This window comes from Phyllopteryx taeniolatus, chromosome 11, assembly GCF_024500385.1.
Source record: "Phyllopteryx taeniolatus isolate TA_2022b chromosome 11, UOR_Ptae_1.2, whole genome shotgun sequence".
In the NCBI taxonomy this organism is placed as follows: Eukaryota; Metazoa; Chordata; class Actinopteri; order Syngnathiformes; family Syngnathidae; genus Phyllopteryx; species Phyllopteryx taeniolatus.
The window spans coordinates 24,651,028-24,669,022 of NC_084512.1; the positions used below are offsets into that span (position 1 = coordinate 24,651,028).

Below are 17,995 nucleotides of genomic sequence, written 5' to 3' on the forward strand. Positions count from 1 at the left end.
TGATAGAGTACAACTAATCTAGTTTCCAATCATAATTGGATTTTTCAGTTTCAATCATGTTTTTATAGACAATTATGCTCACCGCGGGAGCTTTCAAGCGTCACTTTTTTTTTTTTGTAGTTTCCAGCAGGTTATGTTGGAGAATCGTGATAGGTCACAGTGAACGATGCTTTCAAACGTAACTGGACTTTTCAGTTTCAGCAAAGTTGTTATATTTAACTGTGTGTTGGAGTGATAGATTTGTTTCAATAGAAATCACACATCAGCCAAAGTAGAGCACAAACATATCAGCTCCTTTTATTTATTGATGTCAATTTCTGTTGGATTGTCTTTGACACCACTCGTATTATTAATTCATGTTGCAACACACACACACACAAAAAAAAAAAAAAACAACAAAAAAAAACAACACTTAATACTGCACAGTTTTGGTAAGAACAACTTTACCACTCGCTTTTTACCACACGGATACATACGTACACGGGTCCTTCATTGTCGATCAAGGCGCTTTTTAAACAAATAAAACTACATCAGTGCTGTTGTTGCAGCCGAGTGCAATGACATCCAGGTTGTGGACGTGAATTAAAGAGTGTGTACACTCTGGTGAAAATTTTTTAAAAAAAGTACCATTCAGTAACGCACAGAAATAAGTAAACATACTGTAAAGGCACGCGTGGCTGTTGGTGAAATCGGACATTGCATTTCCCCCGATGCAGCAGCGGTGGCAAGGCCATTCGCTCTCATTCTAATGATTTCATCTAAGGCACTAAGGGGAACGAATCCCTGGCTTTCTCCTTAAGGCACAACACCTTTGACATTCAAACTCTAAAAAAAATAATAATAATACGCAAATCCCCTGAGGAAGCTGATTGACTGCATGTGATATTGGTTTTGTGCTCAGAGGGGGAATTGTGGCTCTTGTGTGAGGAATAATCAATTCAAAGTGGGGAAGGCAGGAAGTGGAAACCTTGTGATTGTGGAACACTTTCAGATTGGTGGCTAAAGTTCTTCCTGTGGAAAATGTTTTTTTTTTTTTTACATTTGTTTTTTATTTTAACACTGTTCTTCAGGTCCGCTTTGCACGTCTCCCTCACCTGGGTATAGGAGGAAGAGGAGGAACCCCTCTTTCATTTTTAGCTGAACCTGCAAACAAAAGAAGAGTTCCAAAAAACTCTTATAGTACCAAAATAAACAAGAATTGCTTTTTTTTCTTCCAAAAATTGGTTAGCTGCAATATTTTTTCTTATTTTTTTATTTAAGTATCTCGTGAAGTAATTGGTTGATTTATTGTAAAGTAATCAAATAAAAGACTAGTTCAAATACATCCTTTTTTCCCCGTTTGATAATCATGTTCCTGCCAAAAGGTGGCACTGTGTTCAAGTCAGGATGCAAGCAAGGGGGGCTAACCTCTTCCGTCAGTCTTGCTCATCTTGCTGGGGTAAGTCTTGGGGAAGTGCTGATAGGGTTCGGGTGGAGGCAGGTCCGACACGGGATGGAAAGTGAACCGAAGTTCCCAATCATCTGCGAGAATGGGGAAATCCCATTTGAAGCCACTCTTTATGTATCAATATGGATGGATGGATGGATGGATGGACTACATATCTACACAAACAACAACAACGACGACGACATTTAGCAGTTCTAAGCACTCGCCATGTATCTGGTTGTGGTGCGAGTTCTGGAAGCCGTTGCCTATGGGTGGGGGCGGGGGGACGCCACCTCCTCCTGTCCCCGGTCTGTCCGGCGGTAGAGGGGGCCTACCTCCGGGCCCGCCCCGTGGAGAGTCTGACCCCGGCCGCCCGATAGGAGAATGCCCCGGCGATGACCTTATGCCGACGCCGCCCACGCTGCGGCCCGAAGGGGGAGGCGGTGGAAGGGGGCCTGGGAAGATAACATTGGAAGCTAACTCTGGAAGCTAATGTCGAAGCTACCATCGGATACTAACAAAGGAAGCTAATGTGTGAGGTAAATTAAAGCTAACATCGCTCTTCCTTGACCCTAACGTTAGAGGTAACGTTGAAGCTAACATTTAAAGGTAACGTTGAAAGCTTACATTGTAAGCTATCCTTAGAGGTAACATCGAAAGCTAATGTTAGGGCTAACTTTGAAAAGTTAACATTGGGAAGATATCATTGGAAATAACATTGGAAGCTAACGTTGGTCTTCCTTGGTTTTGACATTTGAGGTAACGTTGAAACTAGAGGTAACATTAAAGCTAACATTAGAAGATAAAGGTAACGTCGAAAGCTAACGCTGATCTTCCCCGGCTCTAACGTTAATGGTATAGTTGAAACTAACATCGTAAGCCAGCAATAGAACCAACTTTGGAAGCTATGGTTGAAGTAAACACTGGAAACTAATATTAGGGGTAACATTAAAGCTAACATCGGAAGCTAATGTTGGAGCAAACATCAGAAGCTAACGTTGGTTTTCTTTGGGTATAACGTTAGACTTAATGTTGAAGCTAACGTTGAACGTTAAAACGTCGGAAGCTAAAATGAGAGGTAACTTTAGAAGCTAAAATTGAAAGCTAACGTTGTAAGCTAACCTTACAGGTCATTATAAAGCTAATGTTAGAAGCTAACGTTAAAGGTCATGTTAAAGCTAATGTTGGAAGCTAACGTTAGGCGATAACTTTGAAGCAAACAATGGAAGTTAGAGTTAGTGATCAGATTAAATTTAATGTCAGAAGCTAATGTTGATGCTAACATTTGAAGCCAACATTAGAGGTAACAATGAACTTTATGTTAGGGTCCACAGTATAAATTTTTTTGACAACTTATTGACAGTGCCAACCTGTGCGGCCTGATGATTGGTTTCTTCCGAAGGATGGCGGCCTCCCGTTGGGCGGAGGAGGGAGGTGTCCTGTGCGGATATTTGGTGAAGAGCCACAGGTGCTGGAAAGCAATAACAACATTTGCGGCACTGATAAGATGTGTCATACATTGTTAGTTCATGAGCAAGAATTAGAGGACACTTTTCACCCTCTCTACTGCCCTGGTCAAATCAGCCAATCAGGTAATCTAATTTGTCTAAATGTACCCTGCAATTGGCTGGTGACCAGTCCAGGGTCTACCCCGCTTCTCTTGCCAAATGTCGGCTGTAACAGGCGCAAGCTCACCCTAATGAGAACTAGCACTGCAGAAAATAGATGGATGCTTTCTTTTTGCCGTACCTTAGTGAAGTGTTCCTTTGGGGGAGGCGAGGCGTGCAGTGGTCGTCCCCCACAGCGGGCGTCGGCGGCAGAGGAGGTGGGCCCGGTCGCCCCGGCGGGAGAGGAGGCGCCCCCACACCGGAGCGAGAGGAGACAGATGAAAGCGGTTTGGCGTTGACGGCGGGAGGCGGCGGAGGGGGCATATCTCGGGGCATGGACGGCCGGTGCCCTCCAACCGGGGCCGGCGGGAGTGGGGGCCGGTCGTCAGGAAGCGGGGGCCGCCCCCCGGGAGCTGGGGGTAAAGGCGGTCTGCTGTTATTTGGAGGCGGCGGGGGCGGCGGTGAGGAGAAGCTCGGCCTTGAGGAGCCACCCGGGGGTGGAGGCAGGGGCCCGTGCCGCCCCGGAGGAAGACTCGGGGGTGGGGGTCCGGACGAAGGGCCGGATCTGGGTCCAGTAGGAAGGGACGGAGGGGGCAGTGCCGCACGGGGATTGAAGTTCTGGCTGGGTCGAGGAGTGTTGGGGACGGGAGGAGGGGTGCCCCCTGGAGTGTCTTGCCTTGAGGAGAGATTTGTGCGGTTCTTGGGAAGATCGGGAACCCCGCCGCGGACCACAGCGGGCGCACCTGGGAGCTTGGGAGGACGCGTGGAGCCCCCACTGAAGCGACTTGGGGGGAGTGCGGGTCCTCTGCTGGGTCCTGAGTCTGGAGTAGGAAGTGAAACATTAAGTCAAGATGTAAACAGATGACTTTTAGTTTTGTTATGTATCTTTTTTGGTGTTGTTTTTACCACTGGAGTCTCGGTTGGCTGCTGAGCGTAGTTTTGGCATCCCGCCGGCAAACAGGCCTCCTAAACCAGCAGGAGCACCACCACCACCACCCCCACCACCACCACCACCTCCACCTGAACCTCCTCCTCCTCCTCCTCCTCCTCCTCCTCCTCCTCCTCCTCCTCCACCTCCACCTCCTTTGGGTTCTGACATACAAGACATTTTGAATTTAATTTGGTATACAGCTCTCATTTAGCTTATTGTTTGTATCATATCATATGCTACGTACTCAGTGGGCCCCTCGACTTTACCGAGATAATCCACCCACCACACAGATGTGCCATGGCATGATGCTGATTTGTAGCAAAGAGTCTCGGCAAATGCCACACACACCCGTGAGGTGGCTAAATGATCGCGGCAAAGGAGAAGTGCTCACGAACAGGGAATGAGACACAATTGTAAACAATATTGAAATGAAGTATTGGCCTTTTGTGTCCACAGAGAAAGTAGAGATCTTTGCTCAGTGTCTATTGTATACACCTGTAATGTAATGTCATATAAATGTTGACTATATGGACTGCTAATGTACCATATTTGCATCATATTTATTTCTTGTTCTATCAACTTCAAATGTAGTATATTTACATCATGTCTTACCTGCCATATTAACATCATATTTTACCGCTAATGTAGCCTATTAACATCATATTCAATGTTATATGCACTCCTTCTATACGTTATTTGCATCATATTATCATGCGATGTGTGTATATCATGTCTGTACAATTCCATTGTATATCTACATTAGCTTTAATGATCGAATTTACCATATTTCCTATATTTCTATATGATTTCATGTCACCATGCACCTTATTTTCCTAGTGTTGAACATTTGTGTCTTACTGTCCAGCAGGGGTCCACTGCGGTCATTGGTGACAGTGTTTTTGAGTTTGGTTCCTTTGCAAATGTCGGACAAGAGAGCGTTGCGACCCTTCTGCTCTCCGCGACTCGGCCTCTCTGCGTTGACCTGGAACGACCGCACGTGACAAGTGTCCGGCATCTCCGCATACGTCAAAATGGAAATCTAAGTTGTTATCATATCATATCTTTTTTTTTTTTTTATGGCTTACAAGTGCTAGCGTCGGAGGAGGCGGGGGTCCCGGGGGCGGAGGGGGCGGCGGGGCAGGCATCGCTCCACGTTTAGGCGGTCTGCACTGAACGCTGCACCCTGGTGGACAAACGGGTTGACACAAGGTCAATTGAAGGTCAATTTAATCCAGCCCACCGAGCAGTTACATTATCAAGAGTCACGCTCCATTGGTTGCAGTTTTTGTCCTAGAATTGATACATTTTTGTATTGATTATATTTACATTTTTCCCCATGAAATAATAATTCATTGAAAATAAGTTTTCATCCATATTTAACCATTTCTTATTAACTCATTAGTTGATTAATCGTGATTATATTAATTAAATGAGAATGAATTGTTTTTCTTAAAATATTTTATGAGTTTCTTATTTTTTTTTATAAAGAATCTCATTTAATAATTGGTGAGTAGATTTAATGTTAATAAAACAGTCAAATGAACTATTTACAATTTATTTGCATATAAATTTCATAACATTGTATTCCATCGCTTAATTCAATTAATTCTATGTTTTTATTATGAGAAATGTATTTATTTGTATTTGTTTCTTTTTATTGTTTTACGCAATATAATTATATTCATCATCAATAGTATTTGGAAATGAAGTGCATGCAAATGCATTTCATTTGATTAAATAGTTATTTGATATATAAATGACAAATATTTAAAAGTGATAATTCATTGTGATTTTATTATTAAAATAAACATGCATACATTTAAATTTGTATTTATTTTATGAAACAAACGGTTGTAAATATACATTCAAAATGGAATTTTTATATTTCAAATTCTAAAATTTACACACAGCATTTTTTTAAATGTTTCTTAAATGAAGGATAATACATCATTAATTATAAGTCATGGAATTTAAACATTTGAGTACTTATTTTATTTTTTTCAATTCACAAACTGACAAAGATGACATGTATACAAATTTAACTTGAAAATCAAAATCAAAATTCACGTCCTGTACAAATGACTTGGCCCCCATCAAAAACAAGTAAGGAGCATTTTTGTTTTTTGTTTTTACTTCTGTCAGTGTTAGCTGAACACATGTATTATTGTTGTTATCGTGGAAAATTAGCCTGGTAGTTGACGTCGTCATGACAACGGACAACATTCACAACTTCCCCCTTTCACAGCGAGTAAAACAACAACCACACACGCGCGCACGATCAACACGCTAGCTTAACTGTGCGCTTCCTGACAAACAGGAAGTGCAGCTCGGCACCACAGTGTGTTCTCCACCTTTAATGTGAACTATAGCTTGTACAAATCAGTTGGGGGGAAACAATACACAACTGCGATAATAGAGTTGCAAAAGTGTGCACACCCTCTTATAACTGGGCTACGCGTCTGTGTTCAGAATCAAATAATCATATTGAAACTCGCTAAATGGGAGTCAGCACACACCTGCCACATTTCAAGTCCCTCGGATTAACGGCAACTCAAATTCAGATGTTCTAGTAGGCTTTCCCTGCACCTCTCCCTTTGCGAGGGCTGTTATCGTGGGGAAACTGCTGGTTTAACCCAGCAGACTTGTCACCTTGAAAAAGAGACTCAAACTAGCGGAGAAGACTGAACACTCCACTTTTGATGCGGCAACGCTCGGCCCGTTTCCTGCAAGCCGTGACGAAACGGTTCGTGTGAGGACATCCGACAAGAAGCGGAAGCGCCCGTTTTTGTCTTTTCTCAGCGTGTCTTGCTGAATTCTAATCTATACTCGCATGTCACACGTGGCTCGCCGGTGGATCGCAAGGGAAGCAAGCCAAACAAAGCAGATTTCTCGTGACGCTCGCCCAGGAAATGTGCATGCTCCTTTAATCGAATTTCCCATTTTAAATCGATTCTTTTCCCTTTGGCAAAAGCAAATAACAATTACATGATTCATTATTATTATCATTATTCCTCTATGTTTTGTCCTCTTCTTGCATTTGCTTTATTCCTCCTGATACGAACCATTAACAAATAATATATAATTAAGCAGCAATATTTTACATTATTATTGTACTTCAAGTCCTGTATGGACACATGGACTTAATTACTGACAAGTACTTACTTAGAAGTATGCACTTAAAAGAATGTACTTAACTATACTACTATACTAAGTACTACCACAATGTACGACGAGTCAAATCTTTCATCATCAATATTGACGGATTTGACAGACGTTTGGAGCGACACCACTATTGCACTATAAACTTTTAATGGCAGCCACGAACGACACTTGAAATAACCCTCCTGTGAAATGACCAAAACTGGATTTCCAAACCGAAGCCATGTTAAGAGTATCTCTTCAAGTCACATGCACGCCGACATTCGCACACTGATCAGCTGTGAACACAGTGCCGCAATTGTGTGTGTGTGTGTGCGTGCGTGTCCAAAGCCAAAAACAAACGGTCCAATTGTTTCCTTTCTAATGTCCGCAGTATTTTTCTCTGTCTTCCAGCAATGCTCAAATGCACTTAAAGCAGCACGAAAGGAACAAACAGTCGTCCCCCCCCCCCCCCCCCAAGGCTCCTCTTATTTCTAAGTGTAATTTACGCGAGTTCTCTGTTAAATTTACAAATAAACACGAGCCATCATGCTTGTCCCTCTTTTAAAGAGTTGTTAACTACTTCATATTAAAGCTGAAGATTTTTTGTAATATAAAAAAAAAAATCATTTCAAAAACATGTCCCACAATTAATTTGACCTAAAAATGTCATATTTTAAAGAGGCTTCTGCTACAAGGCAAAGAAATGTCAGGAAAAGCTTACTAAAACAGCTGGGGCGTTTATTGGGGTTAATCAGGGGCACTTTAAATGGCGGCTGCTGTGTGCCGACTCCCATTTAACATGAGTTTGAATGCTATTCAGCCACATCCCCGTTTTAGAAGGGTGTACACACTTGTGCAACCACACTATCGCCGTTAATCTCAAAACTATTTCTCTTTTCAATTGCGTTGTACACATTATGGGCCACATGAATAGTGGTAAAAGTTTTGAAATGATGTAGCTCATTGTTTTTAGATCACCAAAAGCTGAGATTTGAACAGGGGTGTGTAGACTTTTTATATCCACTGAACATCCAGTATTGCTCGGTGCTGCAGCAAGGTGCTACTCCAACAAAGGCACACAACTCGAGATTCAAATTTACCATATAGTGTAAAAACCCATTCCCAAAAAATTATATATATCGTTATCAGTACCTTAATGCTACTGCACAATTCAAAACACCATAGACTGGCTAACAAATCTAGCATCGATGTTACGATGCTATAAACCTGTTAGCAAGGGATTTTTGAACAAGCGGTGCAGCGACACATGTAGACAGACAATATAGCAATAGTCACAGGCATACATTCTTTATCCTCTGTGGAAAAAAAGACTAATATTACTGTAGCGTAACGTACGCATGTATTATACTGCTCCCTGGTGGCCGAGGCAAGCACACCAGATGGAGCCGCGCCATGAAATCACAATGTACAAACTGTTGAATTCATTACATTCTTTTGAATGATGTAATTACTGTATGATTTCATCAAGTACAATACCGCAGAGTGCCATTTTTCTTACACATTACAAAATAGTTTTACGTTTAATAGCATTTCTATTGATTTCAACGGGGAGGATGAGTGCCGTGGGTTACGAGCGCGGTCACGGAATGAATCCAACTTGCGAGTCGAGGCACCACTGTACGCTACCTAATACCTTCTTAGCTGGGGTATTCATCAAATGTGACCACTTCAGCAGGAGAATTTTCAGAAGTCATTTCAGATGTCTTAAGCGCAGCGTATCCAGAAATGTTGGCGGTGCAAGAAGTGTGCTGCTGAGTGGCTAAGCTAACATCCTGTGTGATTGCGCGCGTGCGCACACACACACACACACACACACAAGCAGATGTGCCGTGTAATTTGACCTCACGTCTGTTCCTCATTGACTCAAACCGTAAAACAGAAACATTCCATTTGGAAGCTTGTGTTGAAAAGCTATTTTTATCCGTTTTCAAATGGTGACATTTCTTTATATTCGTTTACCATAGAAGTCAAGCAATAATAATGGGAAGACGATACGTCTTTTTTTTCAGGTTTTGATGTAAATTGTCACAATAACAACAACAAAAAAAAAGACATTTTTTTTTTTTTTTTGGGTTAAATAGCACAATTTCCCAAATATACAATTACAAAATCTCTTATTCTTAAAGCAGCAGGACATTGCATCTTACTGAGAACGAGCCGTCTCCTCCTGTATAACATACATTTTATTTTGATTTTACTGGGGTTTTTTTCAGTTTTTACTGTGTATTTTTCATGTTAAATAGGTTTGTTGATCATATTAAGATTTATTTAATTTCAATATATTCTGTTTAGTGTTTATTCACTGTGTATTTTTATTTTATTGCATATGTGTTTAGTTTTTTATTTTACTGCATACTCTATATTTGAAATGTATATTTGTGTATGGCAAACATTTTATTTTTTACTGTACAGTTATTGCATATTTATTCTGCTGTATAATATACGTCATCTACATATCTACAATATCTACATGAATTTTATTTTTGTTTATATCTCTTTGTTTTATTGTATATCTGTTATTTTTATTTGACTGAATTTATTTTATTTTACTGTTTCATGTTTATTTTTGACTGTATAATATCTATTTTATTTGTATTCCACTTCATAATGTATTTTTATTTTATATTCTATTCATCATATTGTATATTTTATAAAACATATTTCTAATATTATTGTCTAATGCAGTACTCATCTTTTATAAGTGTACACATTTTTATTTTACTGGATTATATGTTTGATTGGAAGAATTTAATGTACATTTTGCTTTATTTTTGTACTTTGCAGCTAGCCTCATTTTGTCGCACTATACACTTAATTATCATAATTATATTTGATTTATTAAGCACTTTACATTTTTACTCAAAGTGCATACAAGAGTAAAAAAAGATCACATAAATCAATAAAACAAACTGTCAAAAGGCAGCATCGGCGTGTTATACTGTAAGTACTCTGCCAAAAAAAAAAATATATATATATGTATATATATATATTCAAATATCTTTTGGCCTTTTTCTAATCCCATAAACACGTGTTTTGAGTTTTTGATATTGGCGATATCGAGCTGTACTCACTCAATGTGCGTCCATAGAAGAATGAGCAGGATGTTGAGGAGACAATAGAAGAAGCACCTCAGTTCCGCCCTCATGAAAATGCAAAGTGTGAACAGCAGCCACATGCAGCTGAAAGAAAAAAAAAAAAAAAGATGATGAGTGATTGCTAGAATGTTTCAAACAAAAACAAAAAAGATGCCCCTCCTCGCAGTTGAACTTCGACTTCCTGTATGCGCGCAAGACTTGACATGCAGCAGGCGCCACTTCCTCTTTTTCACTTCCCCAAACAAGCGTTCTTTTCTTTCCCAGTATCTCCATCTGATGTTTGTTTTTCATGACATGTTATTATTGTATTGTATTTTTACCTTGAGGTTAGGTATTTATTTTTAATATTAATGTTTGTATTTTTATTCATTATTTTTATTATTATTCACTTTTTGCTTTCATGCTTTTGTTCCTATATTTTCGATTTTTATTTTAGCCATTATGTTGTATAATTATTGCTATTTGTATATACTTTTTAAATGTATGTATTTTTTCTATTTAAGTTTTTAAAATGTACGTTATTGTAATTTTTTAAATACTTCATATTCTTTTGGGTGTTTTTAAAAAGTACTCTAGAAAATCAATGTTATTGTTCATATTACACTGTGACTGTAAAAAAAAATTTTAAATGTAAATGAGACATACCATATATGGTCATTGACAAGTAAATAATTATAATAAGCAATCACATTGGACGACCGCTCCTAAAATTGTGAACGTGATGGAGCGCAGAAGGTTGAATGTGGAGGAGAGGGCAACGAGTGCTACGCTAACTAACTTCACAGCAGTCACTTCCTCTCCTCTCAGCATCGCACTTCCTGCTCACCACCACAATGTCACCGTTTGTGTGTGCGTGTGTGCGTGCGTCGGCCCTGTCCACTGAGGAGTAAAACCAAACCTGTCCAAGCTAGCTCAAACAATAACGCTAATGCCGCGTGCATAAAGCGCCATTCTGCGTAGAGTCTCGGCTAACCAAACTAACGCGCGGGAGGAATTTAAACTCCCAGGCCGCTAAGCTAGCTGCCACGCAAGTGTAAAAAGAAGACAACCGCAAGCTTAGTTCAAACAAAATAAAGTTTGATTGCACACCCCCTTAAGATAATAAAGAGAGTAATGGACTGTAAAAAAAAAAAAATAATAATAAATTGGTCTTATGTTGTTATTTCCAAGCTCCAGGTTTGAATTACAAAAGAAAAAGATTTTTTTTTAAAAAGACACAAATGTACATGCACAGGTGTTCTTTTTTTACTGGGCCATTTTCAGTTTTGGCTGAAAGGCATCTTTATTTCCTTCTGTTCTTTGTTGTTTACTGTGCAGCTTCTGCAACTCGATAACTATGACTTCATTGTGCTGGCAAATATGATGATGTCACCGGACACAAACGCATGTTGTCAAGCGGTTATTAATAAAGTGAAGGAAAAAGTGAAGACATTTGTGCAAGCCAATATCCAAGAAAAAGTGCAGATTTTATTGTATGTAAATAGATCACGTAACAGTACACTGTAAATACATTTCACAGAAGTGAACATACTGTATATAAACACACGAGTATATAAAAACATATACACAAACAATAATGCAGATATATGTACAGCAACATATTCTATACTGTATACATCATATCTTTGAGGGTTTATTGCCCATCTTGCAAAGTGTATCTACGAATGACATCAGCATTCCCAAGACCTCATGAAGACGGCGGGAAAAGTAGGCTGCTGGCGCCGGAGATTTGTGCAATTTATGCTGGAAATACGAATGCGCCACTCGATGACATGGTACACCTCCAAAGATAACTCAAATATGCTTCAGGAATGTTGCCGCTGCTTGACTGCTTTTGGGACATTCTTTACGCAGAAGGCATCCATCCCCGCAACTCTTCAACTCTTACTGATGATGATGATGATGATGATGACGTGTGTGTGTGTCACACATGATCGCACAGGGCACGATGAGACTCACGCAATATTTTCATGCTTTCAAACAGCAGGGTTCCACCACTACTTCTTTGCGGGGCCTAAAGAAATACTGCCGCTATTAGTTACATTTGTATTCTTTTTTTTTTTAAAGATCATTTGCAGCATTCCAATGCATCCTGCTAACTTCCGGCCTAACCTCACCTCCAAGCAATATTAAACCAAGCAAACCAGCTGCATGAGCACCCGGCATCATCAAGTGCTTGAATGTGGACTCTTTCATTTTTGACCTTTTACCATTTGGAGCAGGAATGAGGACATTCAAACATTCTTCGTTTGTTACGTTATTGTATTCGTTCCAGATAAAAGATTACATTTAGCGTTAGTGGTAATGGATAAATTAACTCATTCACTGCCGTTGACGGATGTCGAATTGAAATATCCGTGTTAATATGGAGTACTAGCAGTGACTAAGGAGGAGGGACAAGTGTTACATTTAGAGGTTAGGTTTAGGGTTAGGGTGAAGGATTTGGGGCTAAGGGTCGGGTTACGGATTGAGGTTTGACGCTTTAAGGGTTAGGGGCTTGAGGCCGTTTAGGATTAGAACTCAAAGTTTTGGAGCATATGTGCACATCGTAACTTTGTGGTGTAAATCAAGCACATGACAACGCCTGAATAGATGTCAATAATATCTGTGTCACAAGACGCATTCTACCGGAAGACATCTAATCCTCGCCTGTGTATTGACTTTGGATTTTGTTGGACTTCAAAAGAGCCAAACCAAATGTGTTCCGCACTCATCTGTTCCATTCATCACGTCACGCTCTTTCCTCGCGTCCGACGGAAAGACCGAACCGACCCAAGACAATCGGTCCCGTCACAAACCGGTGAGGAATCCCGACAACCGCGTCGCAAAAGCCCCACGAATAACGAGACGACGTCCAGCGTCGCCGTCATAGCGCCGCGGACCCTTCGATGAGTTGGAAATCGGAGTACAGAGTCGGGATGGAACGCTACAACAGTACTAAGGCGCCGATAGCGAGTACCAATACTCGATAATGTTGTTGACATCTTGCAGACTCACTGTGATGAAAAGGGGTTTTATTGGAAGCAAACATTGTTCCCAAAACACTGCATAAGATTCACGCAAATGTAAAGCTTTTAAGAGTAAAAACTTGCATTTGCTGACATTTGAACATCGGACTGCCGGATTTTCTAGCAGTCTTGCCACACTTTTCACTGAAATGCCTGTAACGCAAGGTACTTCAGTTATGTAGTGTCTCTGTCTGAACACTAGAGGGGGCACTTTAAAAAAATCTGTACTCTGTTGTTTTTGTTTACTTTTGGTAACACCATAAAAATACTGATATCCGGGATTTTCGGGTCACTATAATCTCCATAAATGGTCTCTTTGCGTGTTAGAAATCGCAAACGGCAACGACCACATTGAAATTTCATGCATCACTGCACCCCATGAAATAAACTTCAAATGACCCTTTTTTAATTAACAGCAAACGTTTTGAACTGGGTACAACTTTGAGATGACTCAAAAAGATTGGACGGAAATTTCTAATGTGCGGCGAGCGCATTAAAAAACAAAAAAAATCATTTGTACTTTTTTCTTACATTTCTTTACACGATTGTCGTTACATGAAAGTAACATGATAACACTGACGATGACTGCAATTTTTTGGGTCATAAATGGTGTCTGATTAGAAATCGCAAACAGCAACAACCGCAATGCATGCAAGACTCCACGAGATGTACTTAAAATGAGTTCTTTTTTATTACCAGCAAACCTTTTGGTCTGTGTAGAATTATAAGAAGTATCACGTTTTGATGACAATTTCTAATGTGCAGAAAGTGCATATTAGAAATGTTGATTAGAACACAGCTCATTAGTTGTTTTTCTTTTAACTACTTTGTACTTACATTTCTTTTAGGAACATGATGATAACACTGATGATAAGTGATTTTTATACCGTTATAATCGTCTCTCTGCACATTAGAAATCGCAAACAGCAACAACCACGCTGAAACTTCCTGCTTTTCACACTCCATGAAATTGACTTCAAACGACGGACGGCACAGCAAACATTTGGTTCCGTCTACAACTCTGAGATGAATCACGATTTGACAACCATTTCTAATGTGCAGAAAGTGCACATTCGAAATTCTAATGACAAGGCTGCTGATAACTTTTTTAGGTACTAATATTTCCTTTTTGCTTGCATTTTTAAAAAATAACACCATGATATCACCGATGATAACCAGGATTTATTTGCGGTCACTGTAATTACTAGAAATGACAGGTGTCAAACTTAAGGCCCGGGGTTCAGATGCGGCCCGCCACTTGATTTTATGTGGCCCGTGAAGGCAAATCATGTGTGTCAACTTCCATGATTCTTGTTCAAAAGTGCACCAAAATCTCAAATAGTCATTATCATAAATGATACTGCCAGCATTTTTGTGTTACCACAATAGTTGAAAAAGCCCTTACCCTCGATTTCTGATTCCAAAAACAGTTGATAAATTTCAGGTGTAAGTATGTTGAGGGGATTCAAGATTTGTATGGTTTTATAGTCATAAGGGCTCTCTGAGGGAGGGAAACCGTGACTACAATACGGCCCGCGACAAAAATGAGTTTGACACCCCTGCTAAATGGTCTCTTTGCCCATTAGAAATCGTACACGCCAACAACCCCAATGCCATTTCATGCATGCATATAAGTCAACACAGAGTTGACTTGAAAGTGACAACAATGACACGCTTAACTCAATTGCGAAGCGCCCAAAAAGTGCGAGCGAGCACCGCCATTTCTACTGTGCACAGCAGACATTTCATGAGGCACCCTTCCACATTCTAGCGGGTGTCGTATACAGTGGGATGGATTTAATGTAGCTTTTCTTAAGTTTCTCCCTAATGTTGACACAAGGAGCTCAGATGGAAGAGTGCTTTGTGTCAAACAGGATGCACGCACACACATTCCACTTATCGATGTGCATGCAGCAAGCAGATGTGTCCTTATATCAAGAACTCGGAGCGTGATAATCAAAACCAAATGTGAACGTTCACGGAGCCCTCGCCCAAACAAAACAGCTCCACACGCTCAATTTTGTTGTTGTTGACTTTTTCAGGCATTTTTTTTTTTTTCGGGTTTAAAGCTACAGTGGGCACAAAAAGCAAGGGGGGGAAGCACCAACCAACCTGGGCCTGCAGCCAACCAACACAACTCGCTCGCTCGCTCGCTGAGATCTCAAAGCAAGAAGAAGTACTCTCCCTCTTCTTGTTTGCAATAAACAATCCCCGCCAGCCGAATCACTGCCAGCTGCTGCTTCCAGGAGGAGGAGGAGGATGACAAGTCTTCATCATGTGCGCGCTACTTCCTCGCTTACGTGACTTTGCGTTGTACTCACCAAAGAGCGAGCCAGGAGGCGTCCACGCAGCGTCGAAGTGGGAAGAATGTGAACGTGTGCGCGCTGCCCGCACGGCACTCAATGGTCAAGTCTGCAGTGGGCGGGGCCGGCTGCTCCTCTTCCTCCGCCCCGCGGAAGCGGGATTTACCGGACGATACGAGCCCCGTTTGCCTATTGAGGACGCATATATAGATAAAGGAAGACACATTTGTCTTTCTTATTCGAGTTTGTTTAATGTGATTGCAATTCTTTGATTTTCAATGGGATTCAAATTAGGAACGTTTGACACAATGTTTCTTTTAGACCGACAGCGGTCCTCTCAACTACGCACCAATAGCGCTAATATTTTGGATATGAAACATTTCCATTAAAGCAACAGATCATTGTGAACAAACACCTTTTTCTTTCTTTCTTGTTCTTTTCTTTTCCTTCTTTCTGACGCACATGATGATTCGGCCATGTGTCAAACCGCAGCAGTGTAGCGCCAACTACTGGCGAGGAGGTCATCCTCAAGGTTAATATTATTATTTTTTATATTATAATTTTTTCTTTTCTTTTTCTTTTGCATTAAGTATCGGTGGTTGGTATCGGCAGCCTTCAGGAGTACCCGATACCTGGTATCGGTAGTCACCCATTCCGAATTCCAATTCAAATAGAAGGTATTTCGGAATAGCACAACACAACTTGGCAAAAAAATCATAAGAAGATGGTCCCCATTCAGTCATATTTTCACAAATTACACAATTTCCGCCAAAGCATGTGAATTTAGGACCGCAACTTTTTATTGTATTACATATTCATGTTATTGAAAAAAAAATATCCAACCACTCTTTTTGAAAACCAAGATTTGCATTTATTTCAATTCTTTGTATAGCTTGTATTATTTATGCATATTATTGTTATTAAGTCAACAACCAATTTAGTATTTATAATGTTGAAGAAAAAAAACAACTCAAATAAAATAAAAGCCTGATCAACTGCTGTTTTTTTAAGAAAAAATACAAGATCTGTATTTATTTAGTTTCTATTCTTTGTGTCTATTATTATTATTTTAAAAAAACTAAATGAAAGATATTTCAGCTATTTCTTATTTATATTAAAAATATATCCCAATAAAGTATATAACAGTTCAACTGCTATTTATGAGTTTTTCTAATTACTTTTATATATTATTTATTAATATTGTAAAAAAAAAAAAAAAAAAATTGGGGGGAAAATGACAGGGCAACAGCTAATTATATATTTTTTTCAGGTACAATTTTATTGAACTTTTATGTGCACTACATTTGAATTGAATTATTATTTTAATTCAGTTCATATCCTAAATTTAAGTGCAGTGTGAATGTTAAAACTGTGCATCATGTTAGTGACTGACAATAATATCAAATATAGTCTTTAGCAATAAAATCTGTTCCGTTTATGGTGAACACTTGGGCCCACTACGTAAAAAAATGTAGAAAAAAAAGAAGAAAATCTAAATTGGGAGAACCGGAAGATGGCGGAGAAGCTGCGAATGTCTTCCAAAAGCCAAAAGGCGTGGCGTCACGTGGCGTTCAATAACCTTACATAATCCCTCTGCTGTCTTTTCCGACGTTGTTGTGTGTTATGACGAAGAACTAACAAGAGTGCGCGTTTCCTCACATCTGCCATCTTGCTTGCCTACTTGCTGGCAACAACAACATGATGGATGCATCCCTGCCGCACCATCATTACCCTTGATTATTGATTAGGTTTTCATCTGATGGAAAGAAAAACAAGACGAGCTACAGCAGTTGCATTGCCGCCCCCTGGCGGTCGTCTCAGAACATGACTCGGTTGTTTTCCAGCTTTATTTTGATTTCTTTAGTTTTGAAATAAAATACAATACTTCAAATGAGTTAGACTGTGTGTGGAATGATTTGGTCTACATTATTCTTTTAGACAACGAAATTTAAAAATTAAAATGAAAAATGTTTTTTAAAAATCTGTATTTTTTTATTTGCGCCCAAAAACACACATTTAGACTAATGTAGTCATCGGGTTATTTGATTAGTGTTTACACAAGTTTGTACTACTTGTATATGTTCAGAAATACTAATTAAAAATTCAAGGCACATTTCATTCGTGCTTTTTCTAAAGGTGGTCAAAGCTTGCTCATTTATACATAAACCAACTCCAACCTTGAACTAAATATTCAATATTAAAATTACAGGTATATAAAACATTGGAATACATCCATCCATCCATTTTGTGAGCCGCTTCTCCTCACGCGGGTCGCGGGCGTGCTGGAGCCCATCCCAGCTGTCATCGGGCAGGAGGCGGGGTACGCCCTGAACCGGTTGTCAGCCAATCGCAGGGCACATAGGAACAAACAACCATTCGCACTCACAGTCACACCTACGGGCAATTTCGAGTCTTCAATGAACCGAGCACGCATGTTTTTGGGATGTGGGAGAAAAGCCACGC

The 17,995-nt window shown here is 40.0% G+C and overlaps 1 protein-coding gene across 1 annotated transcript; it reads right to left on the reverse strand.

Moving 5' to 3' along the window:
* Positions 1–272: 272 nt before the first annotated feature.
* LOC133485827 (WAS/WASL-interacting protein family member 1-like) lies at positions 273–15,691 on the reverse strand. Its single transcript, XM_061790130.1, has 11 exons — positions 15,551–15,691; positions 15,342–15,465; positions 10,198–10,305; positions 5,050–5,147; positions 4,823–4,946; positions 3,940–4,125; positions 3,176–3,854; positions 2,797–2,897; positions 1,654–1,881; positions 1,408–1,521; positions 273–1,143 (listed from the first exon to the last, which is right to left on the reverse strand). Exons 4-11 carry the CDS (start codon positions 5,107–5,109, stop codon positions 1,091–1,093), a joined length of 1,545 nt encoding a protein of 514 aa, XP_061646114.1. The 5' UTR covers positions 5,110–5,147; positions 10,198–10,305; positions 15,342–15,465; positions 15,551–15,691; the 3' UTR covers positions 273–1,090.
* Between the last annotated feature and the right edge of the window lie 2,304 nt (positions 15,692–17,995).